The 20,033-nt window shown below is 41.2% G+C and overlaps 1 protein-coding gene across 3 annotated transcripts in view; it reads left to right on the forward strand.

Annotated features, from left to right (window-relative positions):
• The window catches only part of CLNS1A (chloride nucleotide-sensitive channel 1A), a 52,919-nt gene extending 36,766 nt beyond the window's left edge, over positions 1-16,153 (forward strand). The window contains exons 6-7 of one of the 3 annotated variants that reach the window (XM_068101933.2): positions 3,859-3,925; positions 7,600-7,767. In XM_068101933.2, the coding sequence (XP_067958034.2) occupies positions 3,859-3,925; position 7,600 (68 nt within the window). In that variant the 3' untranslated portion in view covers positions 7,601-7,767. Of the gene's footprint in view, positions 1-3,858; positions 3,926-7,513; positions 7,768-15,739 lie in introns of those variants that run through there. The other 2 variants (XM_068101934.2, XM_068101935.2) reach the window with 2 other exon arrangements.
• The last annotated feature ends 3,880 nt before the right edge of the window (positions 16,154-20,033 follow it).

The following is a 20,033-nucleotide window of genomic DNA, read 5'->3' on the forward strand; positions in this document are numbered from 1 at the left end:
GGTTCCCCATCTGTTCGATTTCCCGGGCGGATTGTTCCCCTATTTCCCGCAATTTGTCCTCCATCCTATTTTCTAACCCCATTAACCCATTTTTCACTCCCTCTATCTGATTCTCCTGGGCAGCCATTCTATTTTCCACCCCCGTTAACCCATGTTTCACCTCTTTTATCCCGTTGTCTAACCCCTCACCGGTACCCCTCGCTTCGTCCCTCATTACCCCCATTTGGTTTCCCATTACCCCCAATTGCTCACTCTGAGCATCCATCCGGTTCCCCATTACCCCCAATTGCTCACTCTGAGCATCCATCCGGTTCCCCATTACCCCCATTTGGCCCTCCAATCGCTCACTATTCTGGGCCATAAGGGCCTTCATTTGTATAAAAAAAAGGTTCAAATCCATTGGCATCTCCGGTTCGACTACCGGGACCATGGGCGTGGCTAAATGTGGCGCCGCTGTAATCACGTGCGCTAGAGCGCCATTTTGTGCACCTGCAATTCCCGCAACCACATTGCCATTTTCCTCCTCCCTTTCTTCCCCGAAGTCCTGGGTTACTTCTAACCCCTCTATCTCTCCCACCGGCATCCCGTCGCCTTGGACAGCCATGGCGCAATTTCAAAATTCGGGCTTTTCCTTTAAAACAAAACAAATTTCGGTATTTTATAATTTTGAGTGCGTGAAGCGCGCTCCGGGTCGATCTCACTCCCCGACACCAATTGTTGCTGTACTAACACAATTGGTGTCCAAAATTTGGGCAAAATAAATTTAGTCCCAGGTTCGAATCCAACTCCTGACAACCAATTGTTACTGATCGCGGTTAGGATGTTATAGACCGAGCGGTGGTTTAAAACCGCGACCTAACAAAACTCACCCGATTCCACCCGAACGTTGGTTGTATCGCACCCTAGCTGCTCAATGAGGGAAAAGACAAAAGCGACGCAATGCAAGAGGAAAACGGAGACAAAAAAAAGGTTTGAAATACTACTACATTTATTCCTACTATTTACACACAAGCAAAAAGACAGATGTCACGTTTATTTACAAGCACAAGACGCAGGTGACACAGTGCAAATTTAGCTTACCTACAGACTTAACTTATATCCCAGGACAGAACAAACAGAACGCTGACTCACGCGGGGAATGCCAGGGATGGCAGAAGGTGGATGGCTGGCGGGAGAGGAAAGGTCCAAGGGGGGTCTTGCAGCTCAATCGTGCGTTTGGCAGCCACCGTTCCTTTTTGTTGGCCCTGCTCCAAACCGCCGTTCAGGCCCCCTTTGGCGGTTGCCGGGTGTCGCTGCTGCGGCGGCCTCCGTCCGCTGCGTTCCCAGGACTTGTCTCACTGGTCTGGTCCCTCAACCCTCAACCCTCAACTCTTTCTTGCTTCTCTCACTTCTCACCACCGACTCCTCTCTCTGGCAACCGACTGTGACCAACCCCTTGCAACCAACTCCTCCTCTCTTCACAACCCTTCTTTTTCCAACCCAGAGTGCATCTCTCTTTCTTCTTCTTTTGCTCCACTTCCGGTTGCGCCCTTTTATAGCGCCCCCAGCGATCACGCCCCCGGCGCTTTGGACACGCCCATCGGGGCGCTCACCTCGGCCCTGGCTGGTCGCACGACCCTCGGGCTCCGCCCCGGACGACGACGGGCGGGCGCGCCCCTCCCCTCCTCTGACGAGGTGGAGACACGCCTTTCTTCCCTGACTCGAGCCTCGTGGTCAATGGCGGTTATTGGAGGGGAGGTGATTGGGAATCGAGGGCTCAGCAATGACGAGAGGGGATGTAATATGGCAATCGAGGGTCGGCAATCACGAAAGGGGGGATGTGAAGGAAATGGGGATTTTTGGGGATGGGAATGAAAGGGGGGGGATCTATTCTCTTTCACTGGTGCAATGGAGTACTTCAATTAATGGGAGACACAGCCTTATCCTAAAACACAGAATAAGATATAACTGTCAAAAGAAAAGATATATCGTGTCCTGCATGTATGTTTTTTTATGGACTAACTACGGGAACGCCCTTTGACCTTTATACAACCACAACGGAGGGAGGAGGGGTGACATTTTACAACAACCTTTTACAACAACCTTTTACAACATTTTACCACCACAACAAAATAAAAAAACATTCTCATATTCACAACAATGTATATATATATATATATATATATATATATATATATATATATATATATATATATAGATAGATATATATATATATATATATATATATATATATATATATATATATATATATATATATAGATAGATAGATAGATAGATAGATATACACACACACACACACACACACCTTACTATAATTCACCAAATGTCTGTCTGTGTCTGTTCGAAGGTACCGTAAAAACTGCTGAACCGATCGCAAAGATATTTTGGGTGGATAATCCTGGGATCTCCAGGAGTAAAATAGGCTATTTCGTTTTCCAAATTTCAGCTTTAGACTCCAGCATTCTCAGGTTTGGACTCACGCATAACATTCGCGTTCACTTAACATTCATTGTGACGATGTTGTTTTCCCGGGTGCCGCGCAATCGGTGCAGCCGTTTGTGCGGCACCCGGAAAGCAACATGTCTCCATCGATCGCTAACAGATCGCTGTCTCCATCGATCTTGCCTAGGCCGTAACAGCTATTGGCTGAAAATCCTTTTAACTGTTGATTTGCTACAGTTACACGTATCGGGAATTTGGTACATGTATCGGGAGGACATATGACATCGCGATTGTGATCACGATCACGATCATCGTGTATCGATCACGATTTGAAACACGATGGAATAATATTTACCGATATGAACAGTGATGTGGCTTTTATTGAAATTCTACAAATACTGTTTAGATTTTGATGATTTGCGTGTGATATGATTCATTTAAAATTTAAAAAAAACTTTCAATTTCTGATATTTTGTCTTTTCATTTGGGCCTCCCAATTGAAGGCCCGCCCATAGGGCGGGTACCATTGCTCGTATATATAAAAGAAAGTGTTTGTTTGTTTGTCTGCACGCGCTAATCTCCTGAACGGTGAAAGATAGGAGAAAACCTCGAAAACAAAAAATGTCGGGACGGGCCCCGGGAAGGTTATAGGCGACGCCGCCTCGGCCGGGCTGGGCCCATTTCGCAATAAATCTTCTTCTTTCAAAATTCTCTTGAAGTACAACTTATGCACTTAATAGGAATATCTGACTGATTGCAACACATGCTTTCAAAATTCTCTCTCGCGGGGCCCGACAGAAGAAAGAACAAGGAATCGTTGAGCACTAACTGATACTGGGCTCGCGTCAGACCGATGTACAGAAGATTAAATTCATTCAAAAAGAACCCGGGCAATGCCGGGTGCATTCAGCTCGTATTGTATATTTATTAGTATGTATGGTATATGGTGGGATTTAAGGCACTTCTCCCATCTGTGGGACCATATTTCCCAACACGGATCGCGAGCGGCAAATTTGATTCGTCGAGATGGCGTACTATTTTGTCTAAGTATAGCCGGAGGTTTTTGGAAGTGCCAACAAGTTGATTTGACTTCTGGAGTGTTCAAATATATCATTCATTTGAAATAAAATAAAAGTTTTAAACGCTGTTTGAGAGGAAAATAATTTTTGGAAGTTTACCTCCGTTGATGCACTGTACACCACTTGCTTTTACACCGCCTTATTTAACACGTTACATTAGTTCTTCATGCCTGTTTTTTTGTGTCATTTATGACGTCCTTAAAAACGGTAAGTTTCTTGTTTGGAATGATTTTAAGTTTTATGACGTTCACCCGCCTCTCCCAGCTCTCCTCATTTTTGTCATGTGGTTGCAATCATTAAAACCACTTTGTATGATGTCGGCACTGTGTTTCCGCAGATGCAATGGACGTCGATGCGGCACATGGTGAAAATGGACAATTTGACGACGCCGATCTCGACAAATAGTGAGTCCCTCTTCCAACACAAACTTGTTGATTACACCTCGGGGGTTCTGTGAATGATTGTTGTCCCCCGTCGCACCGCGGAGCGAAAGGGGGACTATGGTTTTCCCCTCCATCCGTGCGTGCAGGTGTGCGTAAGCGAAGGACCGAATTCTAATTTGGTGTGTGGGTGCCACTAGGCATAAGGAAGAAGGCTTTTGAAAATTGGGTCGCCACGTCAAATGCCAAGATGGCCGCCACCATGTATATGTCTGACCCTTGTGAGCGAAATATCTTGAAAAATAAACGAACTACTAACTTCTGATCTGGTGTGTGGGTGTATCTCGGCATAAGGAAGAACGCTATTGAAAATTGGGTCGCCATGTCAAAATACAAGATGGCCACCGCCATGTATGTCTGAACCTTGTGAGCGAAATATCTTGAAATATAAACGAACTACTAACTTCTAATCTGGTGTGTGGGTGTATCTGCGCATAACGAAGAACGCTATTGAAAATTGGGTCGCCACGTCAAAATCCAAGATGGCCGCCTTGCGTCTTCCACGTTGTCAACTCGCATCACTTCACCGACGGGGGACCTCGGCGTAACGCTTGTTCAAATTGAAAACGTTGTTTTGTGGATACGTTCGGTGCACAAAGTATCTTTTAATGTGACCGAGTTGTTTTTATTTTTTAACGAGTTCTCTGCGGTCTTTGCCCCATGTGTTTGGTCTTGGTAAAGGCAACATCTTATTTCTCGTTTTTTTTGACGTTCGCCAGGGAAATGATCATTCACTGGTATGAAACCCTTGCAGATTATATTGTGGATATTGTGAAAAATAGAGTCGTGCGACGTTAACGTCTTACGGGCTGAGGAGTCGAATATGTTTACTCAGCATTATTACCTCCGCCACCAAAGATGGATGGATGTTATGTTTTCACCCCTGTCTGTCTCTTTGTCTGCCTGTCTGTGAACAAGATATCTCAAAAAGTTGTGGACAGATTCGGACGAAATTTGGCAGATATGTAGCGTATGTGACGAGGACGAAATGATTGCATTTTGTTGAAGATCCCGATTTGGATCTGGCTAGTATAATTTTTTTCAGCGATTCTTCACCATTGGGAGATGGGGCCAAAAACGATACATCGCAGGATATCTCAAAAAGTTGTGGATGGATTTGGACGAAACTTGGGGGAGAAGTTGGATGTCTGACAAGGACTAATCGATTCGATTTTGTTGAAGATCCGGATCCGGCGTGTAGAATTTTAATCTGAATCTTCACTATTGAATGATAGGGCTAAAACTGATATGTAGCATGATATCTCAAAAAGTTATGGACGGATTCGGATGAAACTTGGTGGACTGGTTGTGTGTGTGACAAGGATGAATTGATTTGATTTTGGTGAAGATCTCAATATGGATTTGGATACGATAATTATTAAATTTTTAAGTGATTCTTCACCATTGAGAGATCGGGTGAAAAGCGATACATAACACGATATTTAAAAAAATTATGGACGAGTTATGACTGAACTCGGTGGACGAGTTGGTTAGGTGACAAGAACAAGCCGATTAGATATTGGTTCAGGTCCAAATCCAGATCCGGCCTATCAGTGGGATCCAAAACATAAAAAGTTCAGCCTGGCGGAGGTATGCGCTCTACCGAGTGCCGTTCTAGTTTTTATTGCAATATTTTGAGTGATTCAAGTGATTTGTGGACGAATCCCATGTGACATGCACTTGAGTGTGAGGTGAACCCAAGACCAGTCATGGGGGAGATGTCAGCAATAAAGGAGAATCGCCTGTGTTTACGACCAGTTTAACAAGCAAAACACAGGGCCGGGGTAATTTTCTGATAGAGGAAATGGCAAACGCTGATTAAAAATTCATTTTCAAACACTCGCCATCGCAAATCCCCACACCTCCCACCTGAAGCCGAGTTTAAAGATGGCAAAAAGTCCCTCTAGGATTGACCCAATATCAAATTTCAAGTTGCAAAATGTTTCCCCGTTTTGACTCTGGTGACCCTAAGTCACCACCCCGAGGCATGAACCAGGGATCAAATCCCATAAATAGTTGCATATTAAATGCGTCCCCAAATGTTGATTGCAAAAGCAAAGTTTCATTAGCAAATGTTTTCCAATGTGTCCCTAATTCAATTTTTTGTTAATTGACCTTTTGACCCTGTCAAAATGAAACTGAAACTGCTCTCGCACCTTCTTCCCATGTAGTGATTATAACTACTAAGTTTGGTGAATTATGTCTGCACAACTGTTTCGGAGGGGATAGCGTGACGGTTGGAGGCGATTGCAATATCCCCCCCCCCCCCCTCCACCCCCCGTTGCTTTATTTCAAAAACCACCCAATATAACCTTTCCTGAGGAACTGTTTCAGGACTACCAAGGCTCTGTCAAAAGTATGTATATCGAGTGGCAGAGCTTGACACAGACAACACTCAGTACTCAGTAAGACAGTACTACAGACAATAAAAGAGCCGAATGAAAGAAAGAAGGTGAGCTTTGAGTTTAGTCTTTGGAACAATAACAAGGAAAGGGTTTCTGGTCGAACACTTGTGATCTGGAGGGATAGGGGATGAGCGGAGAGATGAGATGGGAGCAGGAGCAAGACCCGGTGAAGAACTGCAAGGCCACCAGCTTCATCGTTGCACGTTTTCGTGCCATTTTCCAAGGCCGTTTACAGTAAAAATAACAACAACAAGAAAGAGCAATCAAGAGATTGCAGACCCTCGCCAGGATTTGTTTTCAGTGGTTTTTAAGGCGTTTGTGTTAAAACAAATATGGCGGCCAAACCATGTGACCGATGACGTCATAAATTTTTTTTTTCTCCGCCAGTTTATGCCCACATGACGCTCAAGAAATTTCATCTTGATTGGATGAAATTTTGTACTTGTCGAATTATGACGTCATAATGGAGGCACCGATGACATCATTAACAGATGTTATTCCACATGGAGAGTTCTTTACAATGAGCCATGTCTCAATTTTTTTCTATTCAGCACTTTCGGAGATATGGAGGTGCAGTTTTTCGGTTTTTCCAAGATGGCGGTGGAACCACGTGACTTATTACGCCCTAATTATCATTTAAAAAAATTATGCAGGTGGAGGTGCACCGATGGTGAAAATTTCCTATCAATCGGACCAACGGTTGCAGAGAAAATCATATTTATTCTGTGCAGACACAAACGGATTCAAATGCAATACCCTCTCCTCTGGCGAGCATAATAATAATGACGATAAATGACTACATCTGCCAGACGGAACAGTTTACATTTTGTATCCCACTGATACATCAATCGGGATTCGAACCCAGGATCCTAGGATCCCAAGCTGGCACCCTAACAGGTAAAACGACAGGTAAACGTGGACACCAAATAATCCGACCGGTAAAACTCACCTTTGCAGGAGCAAAGCGAATCCACGTTCCGTGCCTGTGAAACTGGTTTAAAGCAAAAGTGCCATTCCGATCTCGGAACACGCCGTCTGTCGGATGTGGACGTTCACCCTGTTATATTTGAATTTACGGTTACACTATCTGATCCAATGGAAGAGAAAGCAGACCAAGTTCTTGATTGATAACGTTATGTTGCTGCAGGTCACCTTGGTGTCCGAGTACTATTGCAAACGTTTCAAGTTGCTGATCGTTTTTGTATCCATTTATGGACTCTACCCATGCACCAGGTTTCTCCACTGCTGTGCTGTCATCAGTGTGGGATGGAGGCCTACAAACAGGGGATTCCATATCATTCGCTCACTTTGGCTTACCTGTCCTGTTCTGCATCCTTACCCTCTATCAATTCCTTCATTTTATAGACATTTCACGATTTTTCAATAAAGATGTGTTTGCTACGACTTTGTAAATGGCTTTTTCATCATGATCTGCTCTGAAAGATTTCCAAGGAAGTCAGAATTTGGCTTCAGCCTCACCTGATCCCCCAACTTTAATGTATTGTTCTCGATAACTTTATTAGCCCGTCCCGTGTACATCAGGAGACGGGGTTTTGTAATCCCTTCTGTGTGGTGCATGCGTGTGCATGTCCATCCGGGCTGTAACTTTTTTTTAACCATTTGAGCTGTTGTCAAATTTTTACCAAAGATTTATTCTGATAATATGGAGAAGACAAATTAATAACTTGGGCAAAAGGTCAAAGGTCAGCATCACATAAAAATCAATTTTCATCCAATTGACCTGAAATTGAAATTTACCATTTGAGTTCCGTCATCAAATTTTCACCAAAGCTTTATCTATCTATAATTCCAGCAATCTCTGTGTGTTTGTTTGTTTGTTTGTTTGTCTGTGACCGCTGTTTCTCGACAACCACGGGTACGATATACTTTAAACTTGCCAGGTATATTGCTGGGGACCCGAGGATGTGCCTTTTCAAGGTTTCATATTAATCGGACAAGTACTTACCGAGCTATGTCCAAAAAACGATTCAACCAATCAGAGAGCAGCGAGCTATCGCGTGTGCCGAACGTGGCGAACACACTCTGCCTCGGACGGCACATTTGAGAGCGTATTCATTTATTTCACGTTGGCAAACTATGTTGCCGCTATGTTGGCGTTAAACTATGTTTTAAAACTAATTAAAACTAATTTGCGATTCATTCGCTTTCCTGCGCATTTGTGCACGCGATGGCGATTTCTTTACCAAACTCCGCAAGCGCCAAGCCGTTAGCTTTGGACCAAACCATTTCATGTAAATAGAGGGGGGGGGATTGTCACCGTACTCGCAAGCCGTTCGCTTTGGACCAAACCATTTCATGTAAATAGAGGGGGGGGATTGTCACCGTACTCGCAAGCCGTTCGCTTTGGACCAAACCATTTCATGTAAATAGAGGGGGGGGGATTGTCACCGTACTCGCAAGCCGTTCGCTTTGGACCAAACCATTGCATGTAAATAGAGGGGGGGGATATACTTTTAGATATATATATAGTACGGGCATGCCCTAGTTATTATAATATGGAGAAGGCAAATTAATAACTTGGGCAAAAGGTCAACGTCACATAAAATCATAAATTTTCATCCAATTGACCTGAAATTGAAATTTACCATTTGAGTTTCATCATCAAATTTTCACCAAAGCTTTATTATTATATATGGAGAAGGCAAATTAATAACCTGGATGACCAATTATTATATATGGAGAAGGAAAATTAATAACTTGGGCAAAAGGTCAACGTCACATAAAATCATAAATTTTCATCCAATTGACCTGAAATTGAAATTTACCATTTCAGTTTCGTCATCAAATTTTCACCAAAGCTTTATTATTATAATATGGAGAAGGCAAATTAATAACTTGGGCAAAAGGTCAACGTCACATAAAATCATCAATTTTCATCCAATTGACCTGAAATTGAAATTTACCATTTGAGTTTCATCATCAAATTTTCACCAAAGCTTTATTATTATAATATGGAGAAGGCAAATTAATAACTTGGGCAAAAGGTCAACGTCACATAAAATCATCAATTTTCATCCAATTGACCTGAAATTGAAATTTACCATTTGAGTTTCATCATCAAATTTTCACCAAAGCTTTATTATTATATATGGAGAAGGCAAATTAATAACTTGGGCAAAAGGTCAACGTCACATAAAATCATCAATTTTCATCCAATTGACCTGAAATTGAAATTTACCATTTGAGTTTCGTCATCAAATTTTCACCAAAGCTTTATTATTATAATATGGAGAAGGCAAATTAATAACTTGGGCAAAAGGTCAACGTCACATAAAATCATCAATTTTCATCCAATTGACCTGAAATTGAAATTTACCATTTGAGTTTTGTCATCAAATTTTCACCAAAGCTTTATTATTATAATATGGAGAAGGCGAAATCGCCGAAATCTCAGCCAAAGCCGAAATCTCAGCTCTCTGCTCACCTTCACTCCTCTTTTCTCCCGCCTCTGGAACAAATTCCCACACTCCCTTCAATCCCACTCCTCCCTCCAGGTCTTTAAAACAGCTGTTCACCACCATCTCTTATCTTCCCCCATCCAAAACCTTGATCTTTTCTACCCCCACTAATTCACCCCAGATCCACCTTGTTTGTAATTCCAACTTCTTTCCTGGTAGTCCTGGCAGTGTCCATATGTTTTATGCCTCTCCCACCCCCTTTCCCATGCCTCCCCCCCAAAGCCCTCTCCCTCCCACAGATCTCTCGATGTCTCCATGTCTCTCGGTTCCTACTCGAAAATGTTGTGTTGTGTTGTGTTGTGTTGTGTTGTGTTGTGTTTGTGTCCTTCCCCCTCTCTCCCCATCTTGTCTACCACTCCCGATGTTATTTGTTCTATGTGTCGGTTTGTCGGTTATGTGTCGGTTTGTCGGTTTGTCTTTCTGTGTGATAAATGTTCGCTCTTTCACGAGCCTCGATCTTTTATGCAAAAAAAAAAAAAAAAAAATTAATAACGGGCAAAAGGTCAACGTCACATGAAATCATCAATTTTCATCCAATTGACCTGAAATTGAAATTTACCATTTGAGTTTCATCATCAAATTTTCACTAAAGCTTTATTATTATATATGGAGAAGGAAAATTAATAACTTGGGCAAAAGGTCAACGTCACATAAAATCATCAATTTTCATCCAATTGACCTGAAATTGAAATTTACCATTTGAGTTTCATCATCAAATTTTCACCAAAGCTTTATTATTATAATATGGAGAAGGCAAATTAATAACTTGGGCAAAAGGTCAACGTCACATAAAATCATCAATTTTCATCCAATTGACCTGAAATTGAAATTTACCATTTGAGTTTCATCATCAAATTTTCACCAAAGCTTTATTATTATATATGGAGAAGGCAAATTAATAACTTGGGCAAAAGGTCAACGTCACATAAAATCATCAATTTTCATCCAATTGACCTGAAATTGAAATTTACCATTTGAGTTTCATCATCAAATTTTCACCAAAGCTTTATCTATCTATAATTCCATTAATCTCTGTGTGTATGTGTGTTTGTATGTGTGTATGTGTGTATGTGTGTATGTGTGTATGTGTGTATGTTTGTCTGTGACCGCTGTTTCTCGACAACTACCGGTCCGATATACTTGAAACTTGCCAGGTATATTGCTGGGGACCCGAGGATGTGCCTTTTCAAGGTTTGAAATTAATCGGACAAGTACTTACCGAGCTATGGCGATTTAGCCGTTCGCCGTTCGCTTTGGCGTTGCGAATGGACCAAACCATTGCATGTAAATAGAGGGGGGGTTCTGTGGTCGTTGCGAATGGACCAAACCATTCATGTAAATAGAGGGGGGGGGGTTCTGTGGTCGTTACTGCCACGTGGTTTCAAAGTTTTTTTTTGTTGTTGTTGTTTGCACGCATGTTTTTTTGCACCCACGTACGGGCACGCCCTAGGATGTTTACACACACACACCCCTACACAAATATTTTTTTTTTTTTTTTTTTGGCAAGGAACGGGCACCCACGTACGGGCACGTCCTAGCTTATATATAGTACGGGCATGCCCTAGTTATTATAATATGGAGAAGGCAAATTAATAACTTGGGCAAAAGGTCAACGTCACATAAAATCATCAATTTTCATCCAATTGACCTGAAATTGAAATTTACCATTTGAGTTTCATCATCAAATTTTCACCAAAGCTTTATTATTATAATATGGAGAAGGCAAATTAATAACTTGGGCAAAAGGTCAACGTCACATAAAATCATCAATTTTCATCCAATTGACCTGAAATTGAAATTTACCATTTGAGTTTCGTCATCAAATTTTCACCAAAGCTTTATTATTATATATGGAGAAGGCAAATTAATAACCTGGGCAAAAGGTCAACGTCACATAAAATCATCAATTTTCATCCAATTGACCTGAAATTGAAATTTACCATTTGAGTTTCGTCATCAAATTTTCACCAAAGCTTTATTATTATAATATGGAGAAGGCAAATTAATAACCTGGGCAAAAGGTCAATGTCACATAAAAATCAATTTTCATCCAATTGACCTGAAATTGAAATTTACCATTTGTGTTTCATCATCAAATTTTCACCAAAGCTTTATTATTATATATGGAGAAGGCAAATTAATAACCTGGGCAAAAGGTCAACGTCACATAAAATCATCAATTTTCATCCAATTGACCTGAAATTGAAATTTACCATTTGAGTTTCGTCATCAAATTTTCACCAAAGCTTTATTATTATATATGGAGAAGGCAAATTAATAACCTGGGCAAAAGGTCAACGTCACATAAAATCATCAATTTTCATCCAATTGACCTGAAATTGAAATTTACCATTTGAGTTTCGTCATCAAATTTTCACCAAAGCTTTATTATTATATATGGAGAAGGAAAATTAATAACTTGGGCAAAAGGTCAACGTCACATAAAATCATCAATTTTCATCCAATTGACCTGAAATTGAAATTTACCATTTGAGTTTCATCATCAAATTTTCACCAAAGCTTTATTATTATAATATGGAGAAGGCAAATTAATAACTTGGGCAAAAGGTCAACGTCACATAAAATCATCAATTTTCATCCAATTGACCTGAAATTGAAATTTACCATTTGAGTTTCGTCATCAAATTTTCACCAAAGCTTTATTATTATAATATGGAGAAGGCAAATTAATAACCTGGGCAAAAGGTCAATGTCACATAAAAATAAATTTTCATCCAATTGACCTGAAATTGAAATTTACCATTTGTGTTTCATCATCAAATTTTCACCAAAGCTTTATTATTATATATGGAGAAGGCAAATTAATAACTTGGGCAAAAGGTCAACGTCACATAAAATCATCAATTTTCATCCAATTGACCTGAAATTGAAATTTACCATTTGAGTTTCGTCATCAAATTTTCACCAAAGCTTTATTATTATATATGGAGAAGGCAAATTAATAACCTGGGCAAAAGGTCAACGTCACATAAAATCATCAATTTTCATCCAATTGACCTGAAATTGAAATTTACCATTTGAGTTTCGTCATCAAATTTTCACCAAAGCTTTATTATTATATATGGAGAAGGCAAATTAATAACCTGGGCAAAAGGTCAACGTCACATAAAATCATCAATTTTCATCCAATTGACCTGAAATTGAAATTTACCATTTGAGTTTCGTCATCAAATTTTCACCAAAGCTTTATTATTATATATGGAGAAGGCAAATTAATAACTTGGGCAAAAGGTCAACGTCACATAAAATCATCAATTTTCATCCAATTGACCTGAAATTGAAATTTACCATTTGAGTTTCATCATCAAATTTTCACCAAAGCTTTATTATTATAATATGGAGAAGGCAAATTAATAACTTGGGCAAAAGGTCAACGTCACATAAAATCATCAATTTTCATCCAATTGACCTGAAATTGAAATTTACCATTTGAGTTTCGTCATCAAATTTTCACCAAAGCTTTATTATTATAATATGGAGAAGGCAAATTAATAACCTGGGCAAAAGGTCAATGTCACATAAAAATAAATTTTCATCCAATTGACCTGAAATTGAAATTTACCATTTGTGTTTCATCATCAAATTTTCACCAAAGCTTTATTATTATATATGGAGAAGGCAAATTAATAACTTGGGCAAAAGGTCAACGTCACATAAAATCATCAATTTTCATCCAATTGACCTGAAATTGAAATTTACCATTTGAGTTTCGTCATCAAATTTTCACCAAAGCTTTATTATTATATATGGAGAAGGCAAATTAATAACCTGGGCAAAAGGTCAACGTCACATAAAATCATCAATTTTCATCCAATTGACCTGAAATTGAAATTTACCATTTGAGTTTCGTCATCAAATTTTCACCAAAGCTTTATTATTATATATGGAGAAGGCAAATTAATAACCTGGGCAAAAGGTCAACGTCACATAAAATCATCAATTTTCATCCAATTGACCTGAAATTGAAATTTACCATTTGAGTTTCGTCATCAAATTTTCACCAAAGCTTTATTATTATATATGGAGAAGGCAAATTAATAACTTGGGCAAAAGGTCAACGTCACATAAAATCATCAATTTTCATCCAATTGACCTGAAATTGAAATTTACCATTTGAGTTTCATCATCAAATTTTCACCAAAGCTTTATTATGAGAACATGGAGAAGACAAATTAATAACTTGGGCAAAAGGTCAAAGGTCAGCATCATAAAAATCAATTTTCATCCAATTGACCTGAAATTGAAATTTACCATTTGAGTTTCATCATCAAATTTTCACCAAAGCTTTATTATTATATATGGAGAAGGCAAATTAATAACTTGGGCAAAAGGTCAACGTCACATAAAATCATCAATTTTCATCCAATTGACCTGAAATTGAAATTTACCATTTGAGTTTCATCATCAAATTTTCACTAAAGCTTTATTATTATATATAGAGAAGGAAAATTAATAACTTGGGCAGAAGGTCAACGTCACATAAAATCATCAATTTTCATCCAATTGACCTGAAATTGAAATTTACCATTTGAGTTTCATCATCAAATTTTCACCAAAGCTTTATTATTATAATATGGAGAAGGCAAATTAATAACTTGGGCAAAAGGTCAAAGGTCAGCATCATAAAAATCAATTTTCATCCAATTGACCTGAAATTTCAATTTACCATTTGAGTTTTGTCATCAAATTTTCAACAAAGCTTTATTATTATAACATGGAGAAGGCAAATTAATAACTTGGGCAAAAGGTCAAAGGTCAATGTCACATAAAATCAATTTTCATCCAATTGACCTGTAATTTTAAGAATTTCGATATTTGGTCACTGAATTGGTTCACCAATCAAAAGCAACAAGCCGATTCTTTTTTTTAGATCCAACGGTCAAGGTTGAGTGAAATGAATTTTCACCCAATTGACCTGAAATTTAAAGGATCTGCATATCGGGTCACTGAATTGGTTCACTCATGAAAAGGTAGCCATTAATTGTTTATTTTTATTTAGCTCTAAAGCTCAAAGTTCAACGCTGCATAAAATAATAAATTTTCATTATTTTGAACATACGGAAGAAGAAAAAGACGTCTGATACAAATGGACGTGGTCGGGCTTTGCATTTTCAGATGCTTTCTAGTTGTGGCTGGAATTGTGGAAACTTTGGTCCATTTTATGTCGTCGATTGATCAATTATGTTGTCGATTGGTCAATTATGTTGTCGATCATTTTTGGGAAATTGTTGACTGACAATTTGTTTGTTGTTGCCCAACTTGACCACGTTCATTACCTGCAAACTGGTACCAAGAACCTCCCGTCACCCGTAAAAGAAATAAACAGCAAGTTTGGTTGCAGCATTACACATTCTCTGGCCTGGTTTTGGATCTCAGCCCAGCTACAAACTGCCATCCTGGTGTTTCACAGGCAGAGCAATTCATCAAATGTGTGCGCCCTCCCTCGGATGGACGCTAAATGGGCATTCCTTCTGCCAACATTATTTGGTGGATGTTTAAGATCCCATGGTGTCCTTTTTAGGCAGTTAATTGTGGCCTGAGCTCAGTTTCATGGCCCCATCATGGCAATTATGGATATCAAAGGTGCATTTGACATCATTGATAAATCATCGTCCGTGAATAATTCTTGCTCTGCGTGGATGTCCGGAAAAACTCGTCGATTCAATTCGGGCATTATACTGGAGTTGGCAACTTTTGCGTGTGCTTATGAAGATGTGAATGAATGAATGATCGTTTTAAGGCCATTTTCCCCGCTAGAGCGGGGGTTAGCCTTGCGGGCCCCATGACAATCATGGTTCCCTGTTTGAGGCAATGTTTTTATGGCCGGATGCCCTTCCTGGCGCCAACCCTTAATCGCCTCTTACGATGCGCAGGGATACGGTGTACCTGTTCTAAACCGGGGTACACACCGTGATAATTCATCCCAGCAAGCTGGTACTCGATTTGCCGATCTCGGAAGGATGACAGGCTGAGTCAACCCCCCTGGTGTTAATTCAGCGATCGACCGGGATTCGAACCCAGGATCCCAAGCCGGCACCCTAACCGCTAAGCCAACGCCAGGCTGCTTATGAAGATGTATCGAAACGATTTACAACGACTGTCATTTGGGAAGGAGTTGCATAACCCTGTGTTATTTAGTTGCGACTGCAATGGATTATATATTGAATGAAGCTACGGCAGGTGAATATTGACGGATAAATTGGAATAACATTTGCATCACACACGGCAGGCCAACAACACTCTGATTCTTTTTTAATTTGCAGATAAAGTTGTGCTTGTGATGATTGGATCTGCAGCCGAAGGCATTGCATTTTTGGCTTGTCCGTCCGTGCATGCGTAATAATAATAATAATAATAATAATTCATTTATTTTGTATAGCGCTTTTCCAGAAGCCCAAAGGCGCTTTGACAGAGTGGAAAAAAGAATGCATAACAATACATGAAAACAACAATTGCAAAAAGACAAGAATCAATAGGGAAATATTTAAAGCAAAAGGAGGGAGAAGGAGAAGAGATAGTCAGGGGTTAAATGCTGTGGGTTGAATGTTGAATGCAGTGTTGAACAGGTGGGTCTTTAGTGATGTTTTGAATGTGGTGAGTGAGGAGGAGTCTCTGATGGTGTGAGGTAGTGAGTTCCAGAGGGTGGGAGCAGCGATGGAGAAGGCCCTGTCCCCCCAGGATCTGAATTTGGTCCGGATGGAGGGGGTCAGGAGGTTGGTACCAGCAGAGCGGAGGTTGCGGGTGGGAGTGTGTCTGGAGAGGAGGTCAGCCAGGTAGGATGGGGCCAGGTTATGGAGGGCTTTGTATGTCAAGAGGAGAATTTTGTACTGGATTCTCTGGGGGATGGGGAGCCAGTGAAGCTTGTAAAGGACGGGGGTGATGTGGTCACGGGTCCGGGAATGGGTGAGTAGACGGGTAGCGGAGTTCTGAATGTATTGGAGTTTATTGGTGATTTTTGAGGGTGAACCATAGAGGAGGCTATTGCAGTAGTCCAGATGGGAGGTGACGAAGGCGTGGATGAGGGTTTCTGCAGCCGTGGAGGAGAGGGATGAGCGGAGACGGGCAATGTTTTTCAGGTGAAAGAAGGCTGACTTTGTGATCTGTTTAGTGTATTTGTCGAAGGAAAGGGTTTGGTCAAAGATGACGCCAAGATTCCGGATGTGAGGGGAGGTGGATACTGGGATACCGTCGATGTTGAGGGCAAAGTTATGGGTTGATTTTGTGAGCGTTTTTGGGCCAATGATGATTATTTCAGATTTATCACAGTTAAGCTTGAGGAAGTTGAGTTGAAGCCAGGATTTTATTTCAGTGATGCAGTTTGTCAGGATAGAGTGGGTGTCGGTGGAGACGGACTTGGTGGAGATGAAAAGCTGGATGTCATCGGCGAAGCAGTGGAATTGGAGACCATGACGGTGGATTAAGTGACCGAGGGGGGACAGGTAAAGGATGAAGAGGAGGGGGCCAAGAACTGAACCTTGGGGGACACCTTGGGGGAGGGGAGCAGTGGGGGATTTGCAGTTATTGATGGAGATGAACTGGCGTCTGTCAGAGAGGTATGATTTAATCCGAGAGGGCAGTGCCGGTAACGTTAAAGGTGGATTCAAGTCGGGTGAGGAGGATGGTGTGATCGATGGTGTCAAAGGCAGCGCTAAGGTCGAGGACGACGAGAATGTTGAGGTTGCCAGCGTCAGAGGAGAGGAGAAGGTCGTTGGTGATTTTGAGGAGAGCAGTTTCAGTTCTGTAGTTGGAGCGGAATCCGGATTGGAATGTTTCATACAGGTTATTGGCAGAGAGATGATGTTTGAGTTGAGTGGCTACAGCACGTTCCAAAACTTTTGACAGAAAGGGTAGGTTGGAGATGGGTCTGAAGTTGTTTAGGGTGTCAGGGTTTAGACCAGGTTTTTTTAGAATGGGGGTAACAGCAGCAATTTTGAGGGAAGGTGGGACGATGCCTGTAGACAGGGAGGAGTTTATTGTTGCAATGATAAGTGGAGAGAGAGCAGGGAGGGAGGCCTTGACAAAGCTGGAGGGGATGGAGTCAAGAGTGCAGGTGGCAGTTTTCATTCCTATGAGGAGTTCAGAGAGGTCAGTAGGGGAGATTGGGGAGAACCGAGACAGGGGATGGCAGGACAAGGGGGGGCAGGTGGTTGGAGGGGGAGCGGGTGCGGCGGTGGTCAAGCTGTTGTAGATGTTGTCAATTTTGCGTTGGAAGAAAGAGAGGAAGGAGATGCAGTTGTCTTCTGTGAATGACTGGGTGGTGGTGTTCAGGGGGCGGAGGAGTTTGTTTATTGTCGAGAAGAGTGCTTTTGGGTTTCCGGAGCCAGAGTGGATAATTTGAGAGTAGTAGAGGCGTAGCGGACTTTCGTTACCTTGACAACTTGTGCACCATGTAATATGACGCAAAGATGAACAGATTTGATTTTAGGTCGAAAAGGTGAAAGGTCTATGGCCATGTGACCTTTAATTGAATTTTTTTTGTTACTAGCTACTACAATAACTTGTGAACCAAAGAAGGAATTTCAACCAAACTTGGCACATGTATGGACTGTGATACAAAGATGAACCAATTAGATATTGGATACAACAGGTGGACAGGTACACTTTTAAACGTCTTACGCCGTTTGAAAATCATTTTGCAGATCATAACTTGACTCGGAAGCATCTGTTGTACACCGCTCCTTTCATATTCCATGTCCAGGCACTGCATGACGTCATCGCTGGGCACTGAAGGGGGCATATGCATTGATGCATTCGCATGAAATTACTTTATAATTATTGTCAAAAACTGAAAGTCGGAATGGTTTGACGTTCATACCTGCCAAATGTGCTATTATATGTTGACTGTCAGGTGTGGGACAGGGAGCATGCACCGGAGCACAGTGTCGCCACATCCACTTTCTGCCAGTACTCCAGGGGCCTCCTTCTGGCCATCCTCCATTATGACTGTGGTTTACCCAAAATCCTCCCTCTGTTAAATTATACAATGGAATCGTAACAGTAGTCAATAATTTTGTTTACCTTGGAAGTAATATTTCTCCAATTGGTGTGATTGATGATATTAACAGACAATTTAAATTGACTGGCTTAGCATTTTATCGAAACAATTTATGGCGGTGTAACAATTTCATAGAGTATAAAAGGCCATGTTTATAACACAGGTATACATTCAATAGTATTATCAGAGCATGTACTTGCGGAAATGCCATGCTATGTAAAATGTGCCTTGAAAAATGTCTTTGCCGATGACATTCCCTGTCTGCTGGTGACACCGTCTCTGACAATCAGGGGGCACCATCCCTCGGACATTAGTGGTCTCCAATGTATGCCAGATCTGAAGTCGGTCGAAACTTCAATTTCAATTTCAAATGTCCAATTCACAATCTCGCGAGACATGTCCTGAGGAACGTCCATGGAATTGCCACTGTCAAGTGATTGTGAGTGGCCTAATTGTGGTTTTTTGTTTTGTTTTGTTTTTTGTATACATAATCGAGGCTCGTGAAAGAGCTAACATTTATCACACAAACAAATCAAACCGACAAACAAACAAAGTATACAAAAAGGGGAGCGGTAGACAAGATTGGGAGAGAAGGGGAAGCACATACACACAACATTTGAGAGCAGGGACATCAGGAATGTGTGGGAGGGAGAGGGCTTGGGGGGGAGGCGGCATGGGAAAGGGGGGGGGGGGGTGGGAGAAGTATAAACACAAGGACACCAAGGACTTCCAGGAAAGAAGTCGGTATTTCAAAAAAGTGGATTTGGGGTGAAATTAGCAGGGGTAGAAAAGATCAAGGTTTTGGATGGGGGAAGATAAGAGATGGTGGTGAACGGCTGTTTTAAAGACCTGGAGGGAGGAGTGGGATTGAAGAGAGTGAGGGAGTTTGTTCCAGAGGCGGGAGAAAAGAGGAATGAAGGAGTGAAGGTGAGCAGAGAGTCTTGATTTTGGCAGTTTAACCATAAGAGGGTTGCAGGCAGATCTTGTGCGACCTGCAGGAATATTTGGGGGACAGAGCCCAGAGAGAGCTGGAGGAGCAAGGCCGGAGAGGAGTCGGTAGAAGACAGAAAGACCACCAACCTGCCTGCGGTGAGTAAGTGAAAGGCCCTCGGAGGTAGCTTCATCACAGGAGATTCCAATGATTCTGAACGCTTTGGTTTCAACAGCGTGAA

This window comes from Myxine glutinosa, chromosome 5 (assembly GCF_964187855.1).
Source record: "Myxine glutinosa chromosome 5, kmMyxGlut1.1, whole genome shotgun sequence".
In the NCBI taxonomy this organism is placed as follows: Eukaryota; Metazoa; Chordata; class Myxini; order Myxiniformes; family Myxinidae; genus Myxine; species Myxine glutinosa.